The sequence below is a fragment of the Mustela nigripes genome, chromosome 5, assembly GCF_022355385.1.
Source record: "Mustela nigripes isolate SB6536 chromosome 5, MUSNIG.SB6536, whole genome shotgun sequence".
Taxonomy (NCBI): Eukaryota; Metazoa; Chordata; class Mammalia; order Carnivora; family Mustelidae; genus Mustela; species Mustela nigripes.
The window spans coordinates 23,745,641-23,771,761 of record NC_081561.1 but is presented as its reverse complement, the minus strand read 5'-3'; the positions used below and the strand labels follow the sequence as shown (position 1 = coordinate 23,771,761).

Below are 26,121 nucleotides of genomic sequence, written 5' to 3'. Positions count from 1 at the left end.
GCTGAGATGTCACATACAGTCACTATGTCCTCCTCACTGGGGCTCACCCAGGATACTTCCTTGTGCATCAGTGACTGGCAGGTATAGCTGCGGTCCAGGAAATGGCTTAGGAGTCCTGAAAGCAGCAAGGAACACTCCATGGCTCCATACTGGGAGCCCATTTCTTGTACGGTTGCAAAGTGGGGCCCTTTGGTTATCAACTCTTCAACCACTCCTGACATAGCCTTTGCCCAGTTAGCGGCTCTCTGCCCCAGGATCCTCTTAGCAAATTCCCATGCTTAGGACATACTCACGGTAGTTATTTACACAGTAGCACAAATTACTTTGCCAGTGAATTTACCTCATTTAAGCTAGTCTAAGCCTCTTTTTTTTGTTTTTTAATTTGTTTTCTGTAAAAAAAATTGTGTTGTGAGTGTGTGAGTGTGTGTTAGGGGAGGGTATGAATGTATGTAATGAGGTATGTAAGGGAAGTTTCTTTGGACCTTTCGAGTTATGCTTTTAATGTTTTACAGCTCACTAGGACTAGAGAGACTTAAATACTGCTGTTCAACAATATTTGGATCATGGAAGAGAAATCACCTAAGATTACTGAGGGGCTTCAGTTTTAACAGCAAGTTGCCAGTATAAGTGCACATAGGTTCAAGACCTAAGGGTTCTACACAAACTAATTCTAATTTCACAACAACCTGATGAGGTTGTATCTACGATCAACTTTTAACTGACAGATGAGAACTAAAGCACAGAGAGGTTAATTAACTTTCCCACTGTCACACAGCCGGTCCATGTCAGAACCAGATACAAACTCAGGCAGGCAGGCCCCAGAGCACATCTCTTTAACAGTGCACTGTATCATAACCGGCCGTGCAAAATGCATTTTTTGTTTCTTATCCATCTCATGGGAGAGTGTGAGAGTGGATCCGGGGTAGGTGGCTGAAAAATGCTTAACTATCCCCTCCCCCAACACTTGAATCCTGGGACTAGGGGAGCCTTTGGGTCTAGATCTGTCTTCTCATGTTTGCCTGTGGTAAGTGCTCAATTACATCTGTGGAATTAATGAGTGACCATCTCCAAATGCAGTCTTCACGTTTTCGTCACGTGCCCTCCCTTTCCTGTACATTTCATCTCTCCTAAAACAGCAAAAGTGAATACGCAGACCCCCCCCTCCCCAAATACGTCCTTACCAGCACTCCCCAAATCTCCATGCTAGAGTCAGCAGCAATGCCCCAAGGCCCCGTGTGGGCTACCTTCTGACCCGTAGAGGGACGGAATTACAGCTTTGACCATGGCAAGTGCTCTTTATCATAAACCACTGGGATAACTCTCCTGATCAGTACATTTAGCCCAAAACTCACTCTGTAGCTGTGCAGACTCATAATATGTTCTTGGCTGCACTTGGCTATTTATTGGCCATACGGGTATCCGAAAACCCCAAGGTGACATGCAGAGGCCAAACCATTATTGTCTAGGACTTCAGCCTGGTCATGGCCAGCAAGCCTGGGTCAATTCTTCTAACGATCGATCACCCACCATTGCATGTTTTCCAAGGAAGAGGGGGCACTCTCTTGGTGTTCTTTTAGGATCATCTTGCTAGGCAGATGGAAAGACCAGATCAGACTGTGGAAAGTCCAGCAGAGAGTGACATACCCTGGAGACACATCACGGTGTCCCCCACCGTAGCACTCCTTGTTTTGGGGTTACACTGCCTTCCCCTTACCACCTGTTGTCTTTTCTTAAAAGCTATCTGTCCCCCAAAGGACAATAGCATACAACATCACTAACATCCCTCTGCCTGTGTTCTTCCTTGATGGGCAAGCGTGGGTCAACATGATGTCACTGTTTTTCCAGGTGGTGTCGGGAGGGCAGGTGGGACCAGAAGAAAAGATGTCAAAGATGGAAAGGAAGAAGCCAGCACTGCTCTTTCTAAAACGGGACAGTGGGTGTCAGCAACATGAAAGTGTGCAAATACCTCGATTCCACTCCTAGGAACAGGCCTAAAACCCAGACACACTTACATGCAAAAACACCCACTAAGTTTTACTTGGAGTCAGAAACCTGGTAAATAATTTCAATTACCAGCAAAAGAGGGTCCCATGCTGAATGCAGAAATTACTTAAAAAATTTTTTTTCCAAAAAAATAAATAATTTTTTAAAAAATTACTAGTAAAAGAGGACTGTAAGAGATGTAAGGGATATCTAACCAAATCTTATACAGACACCAACACCATGACGGTGACTGGGAAATGCTTGTCAGAGGAGCGGAATATACTTTATGCAGAATATAGCCAGAAACGAAGTCCGTTATGAGGTCTACTTGAAGTTAGAGAGTACTCTTCTGTCTTTTCTTTTCTCTACTTTCAAGTGTCTCCACGATATATGTATCATTTTTATAATTTAAAAACTGAAAAGAAACACCTGCTAAAGGGTAGCAGCTCTTTGGAGGGACATACATTGGATTCGATCCTTTAGGTTAAGTATTGTCCCCTGTTCCTAATCATTTCCTTGCCAACAGAGAAAAGCAGAAGGGAAGTCTAGCAGGGAAAAGAATGAATTGGGGGGAGCCTGGAGACTGGAACTCTCATCCCCTCCAGGCAGACACCCTGGGCATCTCTGGCACCCATCTGTCTGGCTTCCCACATTGCCACCCACACACTTCTACCCTTGGTGAGGGAATGCCGGGTATCTCAACTGTCTTGCCTTTCTGCTTTCTTCTTTGAGCTGTAGATTCTCATGTTGATTTTTGTGCTGTGCCAAGGGGCCTATGGACTCTTTATAAATATTGTGCAGAAATTATTTTGTCTGATCTCCTCATACTGACAGAGGACAGCCTTGAGGGCCATATTCCAGAGATCAGGGAAAGGGATGTTCTGATAACCAGATAATTTTGTTAATACAGATTCAACATATGTATCACACATAGTTGTACAGGAAAGAAAGGCCATAAAGTCCATGTATTTCAGGGTCATTATTGCAAACAACTCTCCCCTGAGAAACTGAGCCACCTCCCTGCTGACCTCATGACATGCTCTGATAATTGCTTTTATTTTTTCTTATTTTTTATTTTTTTAAGATTTGTTTTTTTGACAGAGAGAGACGTAGCGAGAAAGGGAACACAAGCAGGGGGAGTGAGAGAGGGAGAAGCAGCTTCCCACCGAGCAGGGAGCCCAACGTGGGGCTTGATCCCAGGACCCTGGGATCATGACCTGAACCGAAGGCAGAAGTTTAACCCACTGAGCCACCCAGGCGCCCATAGAATTTGCTTTAAAAGCATGGGGTGGTGGTGGTGGGGATAATTGCTTTAAAAGTAATTATCAGGGGCGCCTGGGTGGCTCAGTCGGTTAAGCGCCTGCCTTCAGGGTCCTGGGATTGAGGCCCGTGTCAGGCTCCCTGCTCAGTGGGAAGTTGCTTCTCCCTATTCTTCTGCCCCTCTCCATGCTCATGTGCTCTCTCTCTCTCAAATAAATAAATAAGTAAAATCTTAAAAAAAAAAAAATCCAGATATTGGTTTGTCAACTTGTCCCATGATCCTTTCTAATGTAATGAAAATTTAAAAGTCGCAGGATAGGACTCTAGTGTATGAACCTGAGAAATGTCAGATTTACTCAAAAGATTTTCCCTTGACAACATCCTTCAAATTGTATGGTGAAGAGTTTTTTAAGCAACCCCAAAGACTGGGAAAGCTCCAATAGAGGTTTGCACCTCAATGATCTGGCTTCAGAGGAGAACATTAATAATTTACTGCTTCGGAATACTTTTTAGCTCAACAAACCAGCCCTTGTTACCTGCTTTTCTACTACTGACGCGGCCTCACTCAGTCCTTGGAAACCAGCTCTCTTCCCCTGGCTGGTACTTATATTGAGAGATGCCTTTTTGTCATGCCAGAAGGCCCACCCAGATAAGGGGGGCAAGGACAAGCGTCATGGGGGTCCTCTGGCTTCCCATGGAGGTGATAGGAATCTATCAAAGAATCTATCAAAGAGGCAAACCGCATGTTTTTGGGTGGCCTAGAAATTTCCTCTGCTCTTTCATTTTCTCTGGGAAACCATCTTCTCTGCTCTATGGCTGGTTTAGGTTTTCAGACCTTCAATATCTTCCAGGAACTTGTGGAAGCCATTGCCAACCTCAGTGACAGCTGAAAGGGTCTGGAGGGCTGGGCAGCCCCCCGGCTGCGGACTTGAGCAGTCAGCGGCCCGAGCTCCACAAAGCTGCTCTGAGAGGCAGGTTCCCCCCCCCACACCCATTCCATGCTCTCTATCAAAGGCAAATTAAAACTGCAATTTGGCCAAGCCTACTGCCGTGCGATTTTAATGTCCCATAGATAATTGCTCAGTTTCCATTACAGAAATCATTCTGGCATTAAATAGATAGTAAATACAGTGGGACTTAACTTTGGCAATCAGCGCGAAAGGCACTATCACACTCAGATCATCCACTGTTCCGTGGTTGCGCAAATGCCCGGGGAGTCGCAGACAGGAGCACCGGGGAAGGGAACAAAGAAGAGGTGGGGGACCAGCTGGGAGGGGAAGAAGGCGAGCGAGGAGGCAAAGAAAACACCATGTCATCCTGATCAGAGGTCCTGACCTCCGATGGATGAGAAGAGAAACCTCAGTCATGCCTGCTCAATCACATGATGTGAGCTTGCTGCAGATTTATGCAAACATTGGTAAACTGAGGGAGGGGGCGTTCCTGCTGCAAAACCCCATAGTTTTGTGGTTGTTGTTAGGGAAAGAGAGCGCGAGCACGCAAGCAAGCAGGGCAGGGTGAGAGGGAGAGAGAATCACAAGCAGGCGTCATGCGCAGTGCAGAGCCCAACAAGGGGCTTGATCTCACGATGCCAAGATCTTGACCGGAGCCAAAATCAGGAGTGGATGCTTCACCGACAAAGCCACCCAGGTGCCCCCCAGACTCCACAGTTTTAATCAGGTTTTCAAACAGGTCTGGGATTCCAGAGCCAGTTAACAATTGCTACTCCAATTTGTTGCCATCTGGGCCAACCAGAATGGAATCATCATGTCCTGTGTAAACCTCAAAAACTCTCTAAGGATGTGAATGTGCTAAATTCAGCGGCTAGACAGCCCCAGAGGAAAGGAAGAGTTGCAAAGTGTCTGCTTAGCCAGATCCCACCGCCAGTTACTAGAGTGCACCAGGATCTCCAAGGAGATTGCTTGTTTTAAAGTCCACATTACCTAAAACAGCTTTGTGATGTGGATTATAACTCAATCCTGTCACTTCGAATTGCAGCAACGTGTCCTGACACATACGTAGCCTAGATTTTAGGCGAGGCCTTAAAGCAGCCCCTGATGGCGGTGATGGAGGAGAGGTGGATACCAAATATGGGATTGATTTCATGAATTAAATTAAAAGTTTTAGGTATTCTAGTAACCAAGTCCAGGAGTAGAAAGGCCTTTCTTTAACCAAAAAATAAACAGAACTGTGCCCCTCTGGTAAAAGAGAGGGCTTTTATATGGTACGAACAAGAAGGTGCTATGGGGGCTTCACGAAACTACAAATGGTCTTAAGAGAGAAAGGGAGACATGTCGGTTCTCACAGAAGCTCAAAGGTTGTTAAACAGACCGTGTCCCTAGATTTGGTCCCTGGCATTGTCAGCCCCACAGGTGCTCAGAAGTAAACAGTGGAATCAGTCACAACGGCCTCCCTGACCGATGAGGAGCAAAACCTCTACGCCCCCTCAAATCACCTGGACCAGCTCCATCATGTCCTTGACAAAGCCATCCACTTCCGGGCCTTCCAGAGCTCCTGTTCTACTCTGAAAGAGACGAGAACCACTCCGTCAGACACCGTTTGCTTAGGTCAGAAAGCTAACGAGCAAATTGGGTGAATTGTGCAAATCAGTATACTTTTGTGCTTGCAAACAGGTTCGAAAACGGTACATTCCAGTTAGGTTTTGTGTGTGGGATGTGAACGTTCCACAGACATGAAAATAATTAATTGTACGCAGCAACCCCCATGTAAGCAAATGGGAGTTCCTTGGCTCCTGCAAATCGCGTTAACGTGATACATACCGACTTCATTTGCTTCCCAAGGATCGTGCTTCATGCAGACAAGTACTATTTTTGTACATCATGTCGGTCCTTAGAAGGATAGAGGCTGACACTTTTTTAAATTGTGCTTTATGATTTAGCAAGGATCTCATGATTATTAAAATTTTAAATCAGGAGTGACTATATTGACTGAGTGTATTAGAATTATTATTTGGTCCTTACACAAAACCCTTACTTTTTTCCTACTCATTTTATAAGAATGTCTATAAAATACAATACATATTAAAATATTTCAGTTTCATCTCTAAAGTTCCAGTCATGACAACGCATCCATCCATGTTTTTGAGTTTTCTTCACCTTGAACCTTTAACATATCATTTTTTTAAATTTTTTTTTAAGATTTTATTTATTTATTTGAGAGAGAGAGAGAGTGAGAGAGAGCATGAGCGAGGAGAAGGTCAGAGGGAGAAGCAGACTCCCCGTGGAGCTGGGAGCCCGATGCGGGACTCGATCCCGGGACTCCGGGATCATGACCTGAGCCGAAGGCAGTCGTCCAACCAACTGAGCCACCCAGGCGTCCCTAACATATCATTTTTAAAAATCTATTTTTTTAAAAGTAGTGTATTTACCAAACGCTACCTGCCAACACCTTCTAAGAGCTTTACAAACATGAAATCACTGAATTCTCACCCCAGTCCCCTGGGGTAGGTATTATTATTATTAGCCTCCTCACCCTAACTTCGCAGGTAAGAGAAATGAGGCCCAGGGAGGTTAAGGAACCTGCCCAAAGTCCCATGGCTAACGAGGCATGATTCATGCACAGGGGACGGGGCATAGAGGCTAGACATGTAATCCCTTTGCCGAGCCGCATCTCCCAGGCTGATGCCTGTGTCTGCTCAGGGTATGACACACTCACATGCCTAGTCTGGTGAGTTTCAGGATGGCATCTCTTCTGACTCTTCCTAACTTTCTCATTTTTCTTCCTTCTTGCATTACCCTACCTTGTCCTCGAGAAATGCAACCTCCTTACCATACTTAGTGCTTTAGAATTATTCTTTTCTCCTGTCTGAAGAAGAACCACATAATCAATCCTCTAAGAGAAGTGGTTTTTATGCTGACCAGAGCTCACTTTGCCTCTGTTTCTTTGGGTTGAATGTGGTCTGTAACTTGCTGTCGTTTGTTTTTGTTTTCAAACATACTTTTCTGGATGGAGATCAAGAAGAAAAGTTCTCCCAGTGTGGAGCCAAAGAGAAAAAAACAAATACAAAAGGAGATTTTATTCTCTTCTCAACCGTAAATACTCCTCTGTCCATTTTAATGTAGTTTTTGGTTTACGTGGAGAAGCGGAGGGTAAGACATAGCAGCAGACATGTGGGATGGGGGTTCATCATATCAGTTTAGGGTCTGTGGGTAGGATGACCCCACATAGGGACTAAACTAGCTTGCTCCCTGCAAGTAGTCAGCACAACCCAAAAGGACACACTTACAACATCATAGTGGGCAAAGATTTTCTCAAAGTCCCTCTTTCTTTCTTCAGTGGAACAAGCCTGTGTGCGGAGAAAACAGGAATGTGAGTCCAGCCATCGGGACCCTTCAGCTGTACCATTCTTCCAGGGTCATAAACAACTTTTATAAACTTTGAGCCAATGACCCTTAATCCCTTGATTCTAACAGTTAAGCCTTGTCGGTCTCCAGATAAATTACACAAGACAAACAGATGCCTTCCTTTCTTCCCTCCCTCTCGAATTTATGGAGAGACAGGAATGACACAAGCCCACTTAGAGGAATGTCACTACTTACATCCATTTTAAATTGGAGAAGGAAGTTTTCCTGAAGAGCCAAAATCCTAAATGGAAAAGAAGAAAAGAAAGTAATTTATGTGATGATCTGTCAGCTCTCAGAGACAAGCAGATCTGTAACTCTGGCATGAGGAAAGGGCAGGCAATTTCCAGATCATTCTACAGAATAGGGTGAGCGCTTGAAAAACAGGAAATTTCTATATTATAAGAACAAATTAAAAAATTAATTGGGAGAGACCTTTCATAGGGATTAGATCACCACAGAGAGACTTTTAAAAAGTCATCTTGGTGGGGGAGCTTGGGCGGTTCAATCAGTTCAATATCTGCCTTCAGCTCAGGTCATGATCCCGGGGTCCTGGGATTGAGCCGCACATTGGGTTCTCTGCTCAGCAGGGAGCCTGCTTCCCTTTCTCCCTCTGCCTACTTATGCTTTCTGTCAAATAAATAAATAAAATCTTTTTTTAAAAAGTTGTGTTGGTGGAAAATGGCAGAGGAAAGGCTTATGAAAACTTTCTCCTCCGTAACAGCAATGAGAAAGCTGTCAAAAAAAAAAAAAAAAAGTCAAAATAACTTCTTCAGGATTCTAGAAATTCAAGTCTTACAGAAATCTGGGGAGTGTTTATTTCCAAAAACATGACTAAATCTTGGTAAGAACAGTGGATGTGGAGGCATTTTAACTTGCTTCATCCTTCTATCCTCCTCAGCTCTATTGTGTCTTTGAAAATGAAGAGCCCATAGCCCCAGGGGAAAGGAGCATTCTAGCAGCGGCTCTGTGGTGAGCAGAGCAGAGCTGGAGCCCTTTCAAAACCTAACTGCCAGAGAACTGCCATTATTTGACTTTCCTGATGTTCTCTGAGCGACCCCATTTGCAAGGTGCACTTCTTTGACCTGATTTTGATGTCAGCTAGTGGGAAAGCATTTTACCTGGGAGCATTTGTCAAAAACAATGAAAAGCAGTTATTTAAGATCACAGGTGACAATGGAAAATAAGATTTTGGGCAAATGGGTACCTGGGTGGCTCTGTTGGTGAAGTGTCTTCCTTCAGCTTAGGTCATGATCTCAGGGTCCTGGGATCAACTCCCACCCCTGGTTCCCTGCTCAGCGGGGAGTCTGCTTCTCCCTCTCCCTCTGCCCCTCGCACACCCTGCACACTCTGTCTCTCTTTCAAATAAATAAAATATTTAAAGAAAAGAAAAGAGTTTGGGTAAACAGCAGGCTAAGTAAAAAGCTTAAAAGAAAAATCTGGGGGAATGAGATGTCCACTGGGGCTTATCTAAGCTCCAACATATTTCTGAAAATCTAGAAAGCTGTAGACATACATAAGACTACGTCCATGCCCAGGACTGCGTGTGTGCACAGAAAAGACCTCAGGAGGCCCTAAGGTTTCACCAGCAGCTTATCCTCAGGCTCTGTACAAGCAGGAAGTTAAGGCTAAGCAGAATTGTAAACTTCCTGGTTGCATATGAAAGATGGGCCCAACCCATACACAGGGCCCCGCACAAACATTGGGAGACAGAAAAGAAATCTCTGCCCAGTCATTAACTAACCATTCAGCAACCAAGCAGAGACTTCAGTGTCCACATATGACAAAGATCAAGATTTTATAGGATGAGTTCCAAAAGGTCAGTAAGCAAAAAGACAACAGTTATCAACAACAATACATGTGATCTGTGAGAAATACTACAGGGATTCTTCGAGCTAAAATGAAAAGAACATGAGACAGTTGCTTTAGTCCACATGAAGAAATAAAGAACCTCAGCCAGACATGAAAGGTCATGCATTATATGATTTCATATATGTGAAAAACAGATCCATGGAAACAGAAAATAGATTAGTGGTTATCAGGGATTGGTAGGCAAGGGAGGGAGAGAGTAATCCCTGCTGGGGATGGAGTATTTTTCTGGCACAATAAAAATGTTCTAGAAATGGGCAGTGGAGGACAGCCTCATGAATAGACTAAAGTATACCGAATTATACACTTTGTAAGAGTAAATGTTATAGGATATAAATGATACTCAATTTAAAAAATATGGGAAAAATAATAAAACAAAAATACTTTTGTTTTGGAAAGAAAAATACTTTTGTTTTGTTTTGCTTTCGGAAAACAAAAGTATTTCCATACTTTCTGCTTAATGACAGTTGTATTTACTAGACTACAGTGAGTTTCCAAAGACTAAAACGTTGAATTTATGTTGCATTCATAATCATGCATTCACAATATAGAGAAAGGCAGAAAAATATCACACAATGATTTTGGAACATTTTGCTCTTCTGGATGCCCAGGGTAAAGAGAATCTGATCCAGTCAAAGGGTAGACTATCCTGGAACTCTATGAGGAATCCTATCCTTATCTCTTGGTTGGCACCAGGCAACCTAAAGTATGTCGCCAGTGAGAGGACATGTGCCTGAGGGGAGCTCACATGTGGAGTAAGAAGGCTCTGTTCTAGAGGTGGGAAGAGAGAGAGGAGAGTCTATGTGAACATGTTTTAAGGCCTGTAAGTCATTCATTTATTTCCCTGTCGCTATGACAAATGATCCCGACGCGTTGGCTTCAGCAGCGCAAATCAGCATCTTACAATACTGGAAATCAGAGTCGGAGACAGATTTCTTCAGGCTAAAATCGAGGTGTCACAGGACTGCCTCCTTCTGGAGGCTCTGGGGGAGAATCCTTTTCCTTGTCTTTTCCAGCTTCTAGAAGCTTCCTGCATTCTTGGGCTCATGGCTCCTTTTTCCACCTCAAAGCCTTCAAAACCCGACCCTCTTCTTCCTTCTTCCCCATTTAGAGGACCCTTGTTACTACCTTTGGGCTGACCTGGATAATCCAGTCTAATCTCTGGAAGGTCTGTCAGTGAGGGACTTCATTGTTCTCTGCAACCTGCATGGATCCTTGCCATGTAACATAAAATGTTCAGTGGTTCTGGGAATTTGGACATGGACACCTTCATTCTGCCTACCCCATTGTCACTGTCCAATTCCGTATCATGTTGGTTTCAAAAGAATGTAGTAACTCTTGTCACTTTGCATCTCTGTTCCATATGAAGTCAATTCTTCCTGCAGTTCACAACTGCTCTTTGAATCCTTCTCTATACACAACACTCCACCGGCAGAGAAGCTATTCAAGAGATTAGGGCATGAATAGTAGGACCCCAGTGGGGGATGTTTGGCTAGCTGCAGGCTTTTTGGTAGCCACAGTGACAGGGGGGATGACTGACAGAAGGGACATGACCTCTATAGATGAGGACCTGGGATGCTAGATGTTGTGCATTGCATGGAAAGGTCTGGGGCAATCATCCCATATCTCACCTGAAGCTGGAATATGCAGGGGAGCACACAAATCCGGCTTATAATTCTACTTGAACCAAGAACTGAATTCCTATTTACATAAAGATCCCGGGTATTTTTTCTCAAGGTATACATAATTTACTAATTGTGTCCATGATCCTTATAATCTGAGTCACGTAAATTGAGGGATGACTGCGCTTTGTTTCATTCAGAACTCAATCAAGAGTTATTTATTTTTTATAAAATTGTATCAACAGCAAGTGAGTTCCTGACATGTGAGTTGCCAAAAGGCCATTTTTGTATCAATCAGCATGTGAACTGACATATTCGTGGTAATTCTTCACCAAGATGTAAGCAGCCTCCCCTCGGGTATATCTTCCTTGTGGCTCTGTCCAGCCACCTAGACACTGAAATACACTTTATTTTATTATTAATTGTTTTCCTTTATTTCCCCTTTATGTGTTCTAGTTTGTGCACTATGCTAACTGTCTTAGCATTATGTGCACAGGTAGAGTATATTATCTGTGGATTTCATTTCGGAAGTAAAAGCATCACTGATGACAGGGTAGAGAGCCGCTTCCGGTAGTGGCACACTCTGGCCTCCAGAGGGCGCTCGAAGCTCCTCCACTTACTACCTCTGAGAAGTGCCTTGAGTCAGTCAGATGGTGTGTGCTTTTGGTGAGGGGAGCAATGAAATCAAATGTTCTTGTTTTCATCCAGATGCCATGTTTTGAGTGAATCTTAGGCTTTTGGGTATTCCTATTAGGACTGGTGCTTACACAGCTCTCAGATTAGCTAGCTTGGCCTCTATTTGAGAGGAAACGTTGCTTCAGTTGGCCAAAAGAATGAGAAGTGAATGGGACCCAGGGGACAAATCCCCAAGGCTACAAAGTGGAGATCCCTCCGTCCTCAACCTTTGGGAGAAACACTCTTATCCCCCTCTGGTCTGGCTGGTTTCTCCATGCCTTTTCCCCAGCAAAGTGGCCAAATTTGGGATGAGCGTCCTGGAGAAGGAGCCACGGAGGATGAGGCTTAGAATAGAAGACCCAGTAGAGTGTTGGGGTCAATGTCCTGGTCACCACTAAGGAGAGGTTCTTCCTAGTGTGTCCCCTTTCATAGATCCCCTGCAAGAACTCACAGATGTTGCTATCAAGAGAGGGGGTAGCTGGTATGGGCTTTGTGATTTTGAACTCGAGTTCATATCTGCTTATGATATTGCCAAGTTAACCACTGCCAAGTTAATATCTGCCAAGATATTCCATCACTGAATATCACCCCAGTCCATGGACTCCCCATCTCCCAGCTAAACTTCCTTGTGCCCTGCAGCCTGTAACTGCCACCCTCTGTCACTAGACAGTGACTAGTGCTGTGACTCCATCTGCCCCATCCTCCGGCACTTGGGATCATAACTGCTCCATCTGGTTATACCCATGTATTCTGGATCCAGTGATTTTTTTTTCCCTTTCTATGGACCACCACAGGTCATCTCAGGGTCAGCTAGCCTTGAGATAACATGCTGACATGCCCATTGTGTCACAACACTGGCCTAACAGACAGCACTTTTGCAGGTACTGGGCTACTTCTGCTGTCACCCTTCTCCTACACTCTGGCTGGGTGCCCAAGGAGGCTACGCCAATACCAAAAAACTCCAGACAGCACGGCTGGAGTCTGGTTCAGTCGTCCTCTGTCCTGAACTTACCACTCCGCTTTCCCAGAGCAGTGAATGGTATTCCAGACTTATGTTTTCATGGGGTCCTTATGTGAGACCAGGAACGTCTGGCCTTTGAAGGCAGGGCTGGCCCATGACCCACCTATAAAATTTTATGAAAACTTTGTGTATTGTGTCTTTGGTGGGGGGGACTTTTATTATCTTTACAAAGGGATCTGTCACCCCCAGAAGACTGAAAACAACTGCTGTTCATTTGGCCAGATGAGCCCGTTCTTCAGGGTTCCAGGCAAGATCTGACCTCTGCCTTTCAAAGAGAAGTGTGTGCATCATGGATTCCCCCCACGATGGTGTATCTAGGTTTGCAACACTATTCCCAGGCTACTCACCTTGCCAAGTCATTCAGATCCAACCGGCCATCCTTATTTTTGTCAAAGATCTTCATCTGGAATGCAGAAGAGGACATGATTGTAAGAAGTACTTGTAGCAGGAATTCACTCTGAAAGTTACTAGAGCACTTTGCCGTTTTGCCCTTCTGATTCCACAGTTGTCTAAACTGCCTGAGGCTGGCTCGTGTCACAGAATGCTCCCTACCGAGCACAGGAGAAATATCGCTTTTCCATTGAAGGCCAAAGTCGTTGAGGAGGATGGGGCAGAGGGGAAAACCTACATCTCTAGGCTACAAGGATTGTAGGAAGGAAGAGCGGGACAGGAAGAAACAGGAGGCTCCAGTGGGTGGGTGTCTGAGCTCAGTCTGCTGGAAAGGAGATTCCTGAGGGAGGGGGGCAGCAGCTGAGGAAGGACTTGCTGTGGCTCAGCCCCATGCACCCCCACAAGACACTTTGAACACCCAAGGGTTTGGGAGCTGGGTTGAGAGCCTGTGGAATTTCCATGTGTCTGGCTGTAATGGGATGAGGTGATGCCAGAACAGAGGGCTGGGGTGGACCCCTGAACCATAGGCTGCAAAGAGGATGCATCATAGGGAGACACTTAGCATGTCTGATTCTGTGTCGCCTCTTTCCCTTGCTGCTGCGACCTAGGGCTGACAGACATCTGTGGAGCCCTGCACATAGGTGTGCTGCAGCTGAGACATGCAAAAACCACTCTTTCCCCAACACCCACTTCACCCAAAAAGAAAAGGAAGTATGTGTAGAAAGAACAATGCTATGTTTAAGGTTTACAAGGATGCCATGACTGGATTCCTGCACCCAAAGATGAAGTAACCAAGGACAGAAAACTTTTTTCATAACCTTCCCTGGACCCTGTGGGCTCCTGAATGTCTACAGACATCAGTCACCTCTTGATTCCAGCCTCCTCCTAAAATAAAAGAAGCTCACATTTCATGCTGAAGAAAGATGCTCTTGGGGACCACAGTCTGCTATCTCCTTGGTCTTCTGGCTTTCTAAATAAAGTTGCTTTCCTTCCCCCTAGCAACTTGCCTCCCAATATACTAGTCTGTTGTGTGGCAAGAACATGTGGACTCTGCTAGAGATGTGGCAGAGAATTCATGGCCTGCATCTAGCAAGAAGTAAAGGATGGCTGCTGGATTAGCCTATACTTCCCAGTGCACTAGCCAAAGCTAGGAGCATGGGTTATGAGCTCACCGCAGACTTCAGCTGTGAATACCAGCAAGGCAGCCACTGAGTGGCCAAGAGACACCAGCCTGTAGACTAGATGAGTCAGACCCTTGTGCCCAGAGATCTCAGCTTTCCACCTCCACCATTAAGGCCCAAAGTCACTTTTCTCTCATGGATGCCATTTTTTTGTTTAAAGATTTTATTTATTTGAGAGAGAGTGCACAAGAGGTGGGGCAAGGGGTAGAGGGGCAGAGGGCCAGGAAGAAGCAGACTCCCCACTGAATGAGGAGCCCTATTCGGGGCTCAATCCCAGGACCCTAGGATCATGACCTGAGTTGAAGGCAGACACTTAACTGACTGAGCCACCCAGGTGCCCCTCCTTGATGCCAGTCTGGGTTGGATGAAGATGACTGAGAAATCTAAGAGGCCAAGCTCCTCCTTTCAGAAAGACTTAGCACTATCTAAAGAGACTATTTAAATTATTAGATCAGAGAAGGCTTTGAACAAGAGAAGATTAAAGGTTAGAATCAAGAAAACCAGGTTAGTTTAGGCAAGATGGAAGAGAGACATTTCATGGCGTATTTGAGTCATATTGTGAATGAATTTTATGACTTCACAACATTTCAGTGCAGCTGAGTACCTCTAAACATATTTGTAGAAAGAGGTTATATGGGGAAAAGAGGGAATGAGAAAAACTGAGATCATATCTAACAGTTTTTTGCTTTAAAAAAACAGATCTGTCCATCCTTCCTCACTCCCTAAATCATTTCTTTTTAATATTTGAAATGAATTTGAAAGACCATTCCCCCAAAACTTTAGCATCAAAAATATGTATTACAGAATCCATTAAAATGCAGGTTATATTTTTATACACTTGGATATATTACACATCCAGTCATGCCCCTTAGACATAAATTCTGTATCCAGTAAAAATCTGAGAGCAGCACGCTTTGCAGGAGACTGAGCCATGAGTTATTTCCCATGACACCATCATTATAAAAGGTCCTATTTTAATAGAGAGCTAGATGATCTTGAGCTTTAAGCAAGTAGTAACTCATCTCGAAAGATGTAGGCCCGTCTCCACTGCTGTGCAGATTACTCAAAAGGGGAAAATGCCCTTTGCTCAAAATTGGCTTGAGGAAGAACTGAGCACCAATGTGGTAAATCATGCTTCTGCCCATCAGAAAATGGGCTACACAGTTCACTTAAGAAGTTCAGTGAAGAGTCAGAGCTGTGAATAGAGGGTCATCACCATTAGCTGGTATTTCAAGTCATGAGGCCAGGGAGGTCACCAGCACTGGAGGGAAGAGCTCTCGACACAGAACCCAGGCATGTTTCCCATCAACCTGGATCCGAGAATTGAGTGCCTCCGTCTATGGAAGAAAGCTGCAAGCCAGCAACTTCCATCCAGGCCTGAACGCCAAGGACTGTGACCAATGGAGAGGATAGGACAAGCTTAACATCACATGTCTCTCTGTCTGCCATGGTCTCAGATTTTAATTTGCACATTTACAAGAGTTAAAGCTCCATGCTCTAATTAGCATGGTGTGTGAACGTAACATCTCCCCACATGCATTAGCTTACATTTTTAAAAGTTCAATACTACCTGATAATATTCTATTCGGACAGCTAATCCTCCCCCTACCCCACTCTCAATGAGATGTCATAATTGGATTTTGTTCATAGGCTGTTTCCTTCCTTGTCCACAACATTAATCAGGAGTTAGGAGAAGGTCAGGTCTACAGACCTCGACTTTGTGCTTAGGCCTGGGTGCTCTGCTGTGATTCATTCATTGTTCAGGCTGCAGACCACTTTCAAACGTGCCAGTCCTCTGGGTCTATTTGAATTTATTTAGCAGGCTACATTTCATAAATAAAGCATTTGATGCCAAACCTTTGAACCAGATCTGTAATGCAGTGTTCACCTCACTGTGCCCATTGCTCAAAAAAAGCCATTAAAGCAGCAGCAGATTTCACACTTGATGTATCACTTAGTTAGACTAAGGTTCTAAAATCTCTTCGGAGAATATTGAGTTTCTGAAAGTTCATTCACCCACAGGTCGCTAGGGAAATGTAAAAAGTCTTTAAAAAACAAACAAACAAACAAACAAACTATAGTCCAGATCTCAAATATGTTCTCTGGAAAAGTATATATAAGCCGCCTCTGAATTTAAGGAAGTCAACTAAAATAGATCAGCCATAATCTCATTAAAGTCATCTCATCTTCTGGTTAGACTAGGTCTCAGGGTGGTAACTCCCCTACTGGCTGGATTCCTCAACACTCGCTGATCACCTCAAGGCATAAAGAACCTGTGAGGGGCCACTTGGATTTGACTGATTGCTAGCCTATCCCCACACGACAGTTTGGAACAAAATGAGTGCTACGGGCAGCCACAGAAGCAGAAGAGCCGCAGGTTTTGACAACAAAACAGACAAAGAATAACAGGACAGTCTTGATCCATGAACGGTTCTCAACGCAGATACTCTAAAGCTGGGTGAGACCACTGGGATCCCCCTCACCTACTTCACAGGATTCTAGGCTTCCAGATCTGAGCTGAGAGCCATCAAAAATTGTACATTGCCAGATCTTCTTCAGCCCAGGCCATCCCCATGGAAAGAGCTGCCAGCCCGGTATTTTTCAAGATTGAAACCTAAAGGCTTCGAAGAGAAGTGCTCTGGGCGACTAGGGTTGCCAGACTGAGGCGTGATGTACGGATTCTTTCCTGCTGAGTGTTGTCTTTGTAAGCAGCACAATGTCTCCTTGACACCCCTTCCTGTCCCTTATGATGGGCTGTTTGAATGAGATGCCCCTGGGGGGGCTCTCTATGGGCAAAAAGTTATCTTTTCTTCCCAGGCCCTTCTCCTCCCCAGGTGATGTTGTAGAATCCTTTCTCCTTCCCTTTTGTCTTCCATTTGTTTCCTATTTTGTGTTGAATAAGATGTCGGTTCTTAGGATGATTCATGAACAATCCACTTTCTTAGGTAATAAATTCTGGCAGGGCTTGAGAGCTTGAGCTCCGGTATCATCTCCTCTTGAAAAACATCACAAGAATCCGAAGTCCCCAACACGGCCTGTCCTCGCCTGGCTCTTCATTCTCTTCAGGGGATCATCATCGCTTCTTGATCTCTCAGCAGAGCTTTACTTTTCCCTTTTGGAAGTTTTCTTTCTAATGACTCAGTATTTCAGCTCTCAGACATGAGTATTGTGGTGGAAAAGGCAAGCTTTGGAGATAGATTTGGGTATGCATTTCCACTCCATCCTTACTATATTTGACCCCGTGAAAGTCTGCAATTCTCAGTTTCTTTCGTTTATAGAATGAGGGCTAAAAAAAAAAAACCCTTATTTTTATAAGGATGTTGAGAGAATCAAATGCAGTGTTTGAAAAGTGCTTTGCACAATGATTACGAGTCAAGTACCCAGGACTGGAATAAAGGCTAGTTGTGTTGCTATGAAAACATCACGTGTCCTCAGGGGAGAAAACATCTTGAAACAACGCAACTTGGACTCTGTCCATCTACCTACCTTCTGCCTTTGCAGAAGCTCTAGAATTGTGGCTTCCTTGTGATCTGTCTGATTTTTGAAAAGTCAGGCAAACTGGATCTCAAGATGAGATCACTGTATTTAGGGACGGAAGGCCAAACTGAACTCAACTTGTCAGTGGATGGTCTATGACAATGACCGGCACAGTGGGGATGAACTGGAGCGACCAGAGTGAATTTTTGCTTTTTCCCTCCTTTCTCAAATTGTCCCTAATTGGAAGACTCCATACGGTCAGGGGCCATATCTGCCTTGGTGAGCTCTCCCTAAATATTTGTTGAATGAATGAACTCACATCTTTGAGTGAACTAGTTTACTAGATCATAGTCGGACCTGGAAGAAAAAAAGCATGAAGGCAGTGAGGGTTTTGGTGTGGGAAGACATGCTGGGTCACTCTGAGAACCTACTCCTTAGCCTACTAAAGCACGTCTGACTCAACTTCAGGAACATAGTGATGTGGATTCTGAATCCACAGGGACATATCACAGGCCTGTCCTGCTGGGATTGTCTCTTCATATTTGCTCTGTTCTGCCTCTTCCACATCCTCTGGCTCTCGTCCCCACTCTTGGTACCTGGTTTCCTGCCCCTCGTCCCTCTGGTCATCAGCGTGGGGCTCCAGCCACCCTGTCTGGGTCTGCCCCTGGGCTCAGCACCGCTCAGACCCTGCCTGGTGGGGACCCAGTCCGGATGACTGTCTACACGGGGTGAAGGACCCCAGTGGGAGCCATAAAGGATCAAGCTCAGCACTTCCAAGCACTCCTTCTGGCTCTGCCTGGAGGGTTTGGTTTAAAAAGAAGGAAAAAAAGAATTTCAGAGCACCAAGAACAGCTTGAGGGAGCTTGGACCTGCGCAATCCATGACCTATGAGGTACCCCAAGGGGGAGCGGGAGCCGTCATGGGGGTGGAAAGGCTCAAGGAACACAGGCAAGGGAGGTGGGAGGTCCCAAGGGTAAGCTTTGCTTTTGTCATCACGGCTTCTTATTTTAGCTGGCTACTAGTTAGCCTGCAAATTCAGTTCTGACAATTGGCATTAAGTAGCCTATGTGTGCCTGGCCCCGAGGGAGGGCAGGGAACACAGAGATTTGAGGAGATGCGACACTGTCCTTGCGCGGGAAGAGTCACCGGCTGGGAAAGAACAAGATCCGTAAACAAGTAATGTCAGCGTTGTCCTTGACCCCAGCTGACTCGTCAGGAATCCTGCTGAATCCTCAGAAGCCCTACAGGGTCTGGCCTCTGTTTCCTCACCCACGCTCCCTCTGCCCCAGCCCCGCTGCTGTCTTCCAGTCCTTGAAGATCCCAGGCGCACTGCTGTCCCAGGGGCTCTGTGCCTGCTGCACTCGCGGTCCTGCCGCAGCCTCCTCTCCTCCCCAGGCCCTTGTCCTCGCTGCTTTGTTGGCGTGGCTAGCCTTCGCTCTGCTCTGTGTTTTCATTTTTCCGTAATACTTGTTACCCTCTGTCATGCAATCTGATTTATTATTTATTATGTTTCTGGTTATTGTCAGACATCTCCCCTTTGTCTGTTTTGCTCACTGCTGGGTCCCCGGCGACCAGAGGGGTGCCTGGGGCATAGCAGATCGTGGGTAGCTGTGGGATGGGCCGAACAGATGACTGTGAGGACTCAGTAATAGGTACAAGGAAGTCTGGGTGCACAGAAGAGAGGCACTTTGTTGACTACAGAAGAAGGTTCTGGAAGGTTTTCTAAGGCAAGGTGACATCTAACCGAATCTTGAAGGACAGGCAAGAACCAGGAGAAGAAAGAGAGGGAAAAAATTGTTGAGCCATGCTAAGAAGTGAGAAAAAGGGGCACCTGGATGGCTCAGTTGGTTAAGCATCTGCCTTCAGCTCGGTTATGATCCCAAGGTCCTGGGATCGAGTCCCGCATGGGGCTCCTTGCTCAGCAAGAAGTCTGCTTCTCTTTCCCTCTCCACCTCCCCCTGCTTGTGCTCTCTCTCTCTTTCCCCACCGTCAAACAAATAAATATATACATCTTTTAAAAAAAAAAAAAAAGAAAGAAAGAAAGAAAGGGAAAAAAAAGAGGCAGTTTAGCATTACACTTGGAGCCTGAGGGAAGCCCCTCAGAATCAAAGGTAACCAAACAAACACTAGAAACGCTGGAGATCCTGAGTGAGAGTATTGCATTGTGCGGCACATGCTTTTTAAGTGAATCAAATCGAGGTAACAACAGTCAGTGCTGATGAGGTGTGAACCTAAGCCTGGAAAAGTGCTCAGCTCGAAACAGGATCTGCTTGTCTTTCTCTGTCCCAGGCAGAGGACATCGCTCATTTCATAGTCCTTATTCTGCGGGCAGGTTTCACTGGAAATCGGGTGGGAAGAAACCCAGAGATCTCCCTGTACTGGGAAACTGCTTCCTGCTTCGAGGGGACGTCCCACGTCACCCTGCAGGGCTGACTATATATTTACTCGGGATCTCAAGCACCCTGCTGCCTGTTCTCAAAACAGATCAACAGAGCAAGACACCAGATTATTTCCTTCATTGAGATCCTGGCCTGGGGTTGGATTCTGTCCTTGGAATGGGCTTAGCTTCTTTCTGGGCCATTTACAAGTCTTCATGGTTAAGAGCACCTTCCTCCCACCCAGGGCAGGCACCTGTGACTGGGGCAGCATTTGGGGACTTAGAGTGCAGAGTGAGTGGCAGGAGGGGCCGGGCTGAAAACCATGGGGGCTTGGCTTCCAGTTTAACTGGGGCCTCTGGTCCAGTAACTTAACTTCTCCGAGTTACCCGATCTGGGAAGTGCATTTGAGAATTCGACATGGTGGGGCAGCAGGGTGGCTCCCTTTGGTTTAGGTCATGATCCCAGAGACCTGGGATCGAGCCGCCAGGTGGAGCTCCCTGCTTGGCAAGAAGTCTGCTTCTCCCTCTCCTGCCTCTATTCCTCCCCCCGACTTGTTCTCTCTCTCTGTCTCTCCAGTAAATAAATAAAATCTTAAAAAAAAAAAAACAAAAAAACGAATTCAACAAGGTGGTGACTGTCACTTACCCTTTCTAAGGCTTCAGGATAAGATACATAGCATAAACAATGCCACCCCTGCCGAGAAGTCACAGCAATAACAGCCTATTTGGAAACGTCACTTAAGCGGCACCCATTTTATGGGAATTCACGACCTCTTCCCAGTAGTGCATGTTCCCGACTGTGCTCCAGGAATTTGAGTCACATCAATCTGGTCAAGAACGCCTCATATGATAGATGTAACAATCCTATAAGCAGTCAAGCCTTCACCAGCCATCTCCTTGCTTATTGACTGAGAAACCACCTACGGAGTTCGATTGGAAAGGAGCATGCATCTGGGGCCGGGAGGGGGCTCAGAGGAGATGGAAGGCAGGGGAGCCAGGCTGCTGCTGCATGGCGGGGGAGATGCGCGGGGAACGAGTCGGAACGGAAGGTGAGGGGGGGGTTGCCAGAAGCAGCTGCTCCCAAACCACCGTTTTCCAAGGAGTTTTGACACCGAAATAATCTCGGTCATTCAGCACGTGAATGCCACAAGGGACAAGTAAAGTAACGACAACAGGGACCATAGCAAGCCTGAAAATGAGAGTTAACACGCCTCATGACCCAGACGCCTGCCCAGTACTTCCGTTGCCCTCACAGTAATTCGGTCCTATAAACCCCCCATTTTATGGATGAAGTAAGTAAAAGGAGAGGCTTGACAATCTCCCAAGGTCATAGCTAAGACGTGGCAGAACAGGGGCACACCTCTCCCGCCCAGCTGACTCTCAGCTCTCTACGTGGCTTCCATGTGTTTGGTCCTAGTTGTCTAGGTTTCTGATTGTCCATGTGCCCATTTCCATGTGACCTCCCGTAGAATTGAGCTCATTGGCCGGTGCCTAGTAACACAATGTTGACTCTTCTTCCCTGGTCTCCCCAAGGACAGGTGAACTGCTTTCCATCTCCAGCACATGCCGCCCCAACCTCAGAGAGGGGCTAACGAGGCTCAATGTTAGCCCATTTTGGAGAGTTGACTTTTCCTCTTGCATTCACTTAGTCCACACATGCTCACTGGGGCACTTACTCTGCGCTTCTGTTTCTGGGCCCTGGAGAGGCGGGGGGCAGAGGGGTGGTTAACCCCCTTGTGGAGATCCCATCACTCAGTTACTTACCATGGTGCCAGTATATTCTTCCAGCTTAGCCTCCGAAATGGCCTTTTTGTGGTGGAGAAAGAGGTCTCGGAGGAAGTTCTGTGACATCAAGAGAAGAACCACATCTCAAACAGAGAACAGATAAACCGCCAAGATCTCGGGAGGACTTACATCAAGGATTGTGGTTCATTTTTTTTTTTTTTAATGGAGAAAATAAAATGCTTTTAGCAAGCAATAAATCCAAGAATGGGGAGGGATGTCCCTGTTTAAAGGATGTTCTTAGAACCCAGAGAATAGCTCCAGGCATGGAAAAAGTGTCAAAACTCCTCAATGAAGTGTCTTTCCTAGAGAAACCGGTATCACTTGTACTTTCTAAAGCTTTTAAACACAAATACTGTTTTTTAAAGTCCCTCATTCAAATCCAAGTTTCTTGGGCTCACAGAAATAGAATTCATGATCCACGTGTATCCAATTCCCAGTGGCGAACCGGCACCCCGCCCCCCAGTGAGAGACCCGCCCGGTGACACTTACACGCAGCTCAGCCGCTGATATAAACCCACTGCTGTCAGCATCATATTTGCGCCAAATCTGAAATACACAAAAGCCAGGCATCTGTTTAGGAACCAGCGGCCATGTAAACAAGCACACAGCCAGAGAGATCATGGAGGACTGATGCCGACATTTGTCCCGGGTCCATGTGCTGTCGCAGAGAACGTAGCCTGCAGCTGTATCAGGAAATTGCACACAAAGCCGGCAGGAGGCAAAGCCCGTGGCCCATGCAAAGTTGGGGGGCATCAAGTGGAGGCACTGCATCAAACTATAACCCTTAGTGAAAGGGTGAACCCCTTCAAAATAAACTGTGCTGCCCACAGGCCGCACAGGGATCCTCCCTGTGTGGCCTTGGCTCTGGATAAAGGGAAGAAAATATCTCAGGTAGTTCCCAGTGATGAGACAAGCCTCTCCTTGGCTTTAGGGTGTAAGGGCAGCCTTCATCTGGCTGAAGATACGCTCACAAAACTGGACAACTGAACACTTCTATAGACACGCTGAACTGCTTTCTCTCATAGGCGGTGTGATTTGAATCACCTCGGATTATCCCATGCTTAAGCCTCACGGGTTGGCTATTTCTCGAACTCTTGTACAGAATCAGAAAGTAGGGGTGTCTGGGAGGCTCAGCCGGGTAAGCACCCGACTTTTGGTCTCAGCTCAGGTTTTGATCTCAGGGTTGTGAGCTCAAGCCCTGCTTGGGGTTCCAGGCTGGGTGTAGAGTCTACATGAAAAAGAAGAAAAAGGGGGTCTTAAGATGGCGGCCGAGCGGCCGGCTCCTGATGGAAGAAAAGATGTGGAGTGGGCTGCTACCTCCTGGCCTAAATGAAAGTGATGTTGAGTTGAATTCTGAAGATGAAGCCCCATTAGAGAACTCTGGACTTAACTTGCAGGAAGATAAAGAAGATGGGGCCATTACAAAAACAGAGATCTCAGATGGCCAAACTGATGGACCAAAACCTGGGGCAGAGGCAAATGTAAATGCATACAAAGAGTGCCCCTCTGGAATTCCCTTGAATATGTGGCATAAATTTCAAGAATTGCATAAAAAACATGCTGAACAGAAAACCTCAACTTCAGGATTCAGAAGGAAGAAAAGGAAATGCTCCAGGAAAGGTAAATTGAAGAATGAGGAAGAGACTCATAGTGAACAGACCTCAAGTGAAAACCAGTGGAAGGAGCTTACTCAGTATTTTGGAATCAATGATAGGTTTGACCCCCCTGTTAAAAAGAAAAAAGTTGACAAGTCGGGCCTTGAAAAGAGCATAGACCAGGCTGTGGAAGAGTGGAACATCGAGAAGGCTGAGGAACTCAGCAACCAGCTAGCTACTCGGGAGCTTGGTGTAAAAATTGCTAAGGCAGTTGCCTGCCACAACTTTGTAAAAGCCAAAAAGGATGCTGAAAATTCACAGGTTGCCCGAAAAAAGAAGAAACTTGCATGGGGTTTGAAGCAAAGAAGAGATGGGAAACCAAGAGCAACATGGGATATATGTAGCTTGCCACAATTCCTCAAGACGTTGGAGTCTTGACTTGGGTTTTTGCTTGAGTCTCCAACTGCTCAATTTACTGAAAAGATTTTCCTGCTTATGTTAACTATGTCAGGAAACTGGTAGAAATTGGAAAAATAAGCATAAAGTTTGGGAGTTGATTATTAAATCTTTTCAAGTCTTTCTAAAAAAAAAAAAAGAAGAAGAAGAAGAAAAGGCAGAAGAAGTAACACTGTTATTTGTTTTTGTTTTTAATTAATTAACTTTTTATTTGACAGAGAGCAAGACCCAGAGAAAAAGAGAGAGAGAAAGCACAAGCAGGGGGAGAGGGAGAAGCAGGGTCCATGCTGAGCAGTATCCCGATATAGGGTTTGATCCCAGGACCCCGGGATCATGACCTGAGCCAAAGGCAGATGCTTAACTGACTGAGCCTCCCAAGCGCCCCTAAGTTCTTTTCTTTTTTTAACTGACAGATCGTCTATAGCTATAGAATGGGTTAGCTGAGTCACTCACTGCAGGGACCTTAATTCTAGACCCCAGTCAGCCTGAGCACCCTGCAGGGCTAGTGGGGGTACTGATGGGCCATGAGAAGACTGAGAAACTTCATGCCCTATGGCCCCTGAACTCAGCCAGACTTACAAAGTCAACAAATGAAATATAAATTACATTCAAACTTTTATGGTGTGAATATACCAAAGCTAAGAATGAGAATTTTAAATAATCAAACCATTTTTCATGCTTTTCTTATGCTATTCTCCAAAAATTTTCTGTCTACATTATCTTATAATTTTACTACAACTGAGCCAGCCATTGGAGGCCCAAAGGTTTCTATGTGAATAATGTGCTCACCTATCTATTTTTATTACTTATTTATTTATTTATTTATTATTTATTATTTATTTTTATTTTTTTTTAAGATTTTATCTATTAGAGAGAGACACAAGAGAGAAAGGGAACTCAAGCAGGGGGAGTGGAAGAGGGAGAAGCTGAGCAGGGAGCCCGAAGCAGGGCTTGAACCCAGGACCCTGGGATCATGACCTGAGCTGAAAGCTGATGCTTAATGACTGAGCCACCCAGGTCCCCCTTCCTACTTTTAAAGAATGAAAGAAAAATAAGAGATTTCCAGGCAAATAAAGTTTTACCAATAGAATTAAGTGAAGGATAAACACTAGAAAGGAGGAAAATAAAGAGACTCTTAGTCACAAAAACAATGGTTCACAAAGATGATGGGTAACAAATCTTGACTGCATAAAATTTGTAAGGTTAAAGAAAACAAGACAGAACTCATATCCTGGGCAGTCACCGCACATGAGCTGGGTACCCTGTGTTAGGATTAAAGTGTTTTAAGGTCCGGTGGCCTAGGGAGAACGTAAAGACATTAACTTAGAATTTTTAAAAATATATAGGATAATAGTAGGTTATAACAAATTTAACTTAAAAGAAATCAGGAATCTGAAGAGATATGTATTATTTTTTAATTGGGTAGAGAAAGAAAGGGAAGGCTCTTTGTTACGGAAGCCACTGGCCAACTTAAAGGGAGGGGGTAAATAGAATAAGTTAAAAAAAAAAAAAGAAAAAAGATAGGAAAGCTCCATAGTGCTCTTTGCTTTTTCCCATTCCTCAGAGTTATTCAGTATTAAGCAAGGCCTAACATTTTAAAACTGTGTTTCTGATTATAAGAGTAAATCATATTCACTGTACAAAATTAATGAGCTACGAAGAGGAGAAAACTACACTCTTCAGGTATATCTTTGTTTCCTTAACTCATATTTCTGTTACACGACAAGACTAACTTGGAGGTCATATTGTCTATACACATGGGCAATCTGTTTATTATTTTCATTTAAAACTTTCTGAGAGCATTTTTGAGCACCATTCAAATCATGTGAAAGTGTCACTTAAAGTGATTTGTAAATAATTATGATCTGTGCACAGTTGGAAAATATTCAAGTACAAAAAATATGAAAACCATCTGAAATCTTACCACTTAAAAGAATTAGCGTTTATCTTATGTGTATCTACCTACAGTTTAATTTACGTAGGTGTTAGGGTGAATCATTTTTTAAATAATGTTAAGATCATAATGCATGCACAGTTTTGCTTCTTAACAATATAACACATTTCCTCCAATT

The 26,121-nt window shown here is 44.9% G+C and overlaps 2 protein-coding genes across 2 annotated transcripts in view; one reads left to right on the top strand and one right to left on the bottom strand.

Annotated features, from left to right (window-relative positions):
* SCGN (secretagogin, EF-hand calcium binding protein) overlaps positions 1 to 26,121 on the bottom strand; it is a 37,379-nt gene that overhangs the window by 1,613 nt on the left and 9,645 nt on the right. Inside the window, exons 5-10 of the mRNA XM_059398948.1 lie at positions 22,488 to 22,544; positions 21,978 to 22,055; positions 13,136 to 13,191; positions 7,800 to 7,845; positions 7,487 to 7,546; positions 5,696 to 5,764 (exon numbers count right to left, since the gene is read on the bottom strand). Of these exons, the coding sequence (XP_059254931.1) occupies positions 5,696 to 5,764; positions 7,487 to 7,546; positions 7,800 to 7,845; positions 13,136 to 13,191; positions 21,978 to 22,055; positions 22,488 to 22,544 (366 nt within the window). The remainder of the gene's footprint in view (positions 1 to 5,695; positions 5,765 to 7,486; positions 7,547 to 7,799; positions 7,846 to 13,135; positions 13,192 to 21,977; positions 22,056 to 22,487; positions 22,545 to 26,121) is intronic.
* LOC132017143 (protein FAM204A-like) lies at positions 23,250 to 24,173 on the top strand. The gene is given in 2 exon segments (XM_059398947.1): positions 23,250 to 23,942; positions 23,945 to 24,173. Coding segments are annotated over 2 exon segments (711 nt in total). The 5' UTR covers positions 23,250 to 23,284; the 3' UTR covers positions 23,998 to 24,173.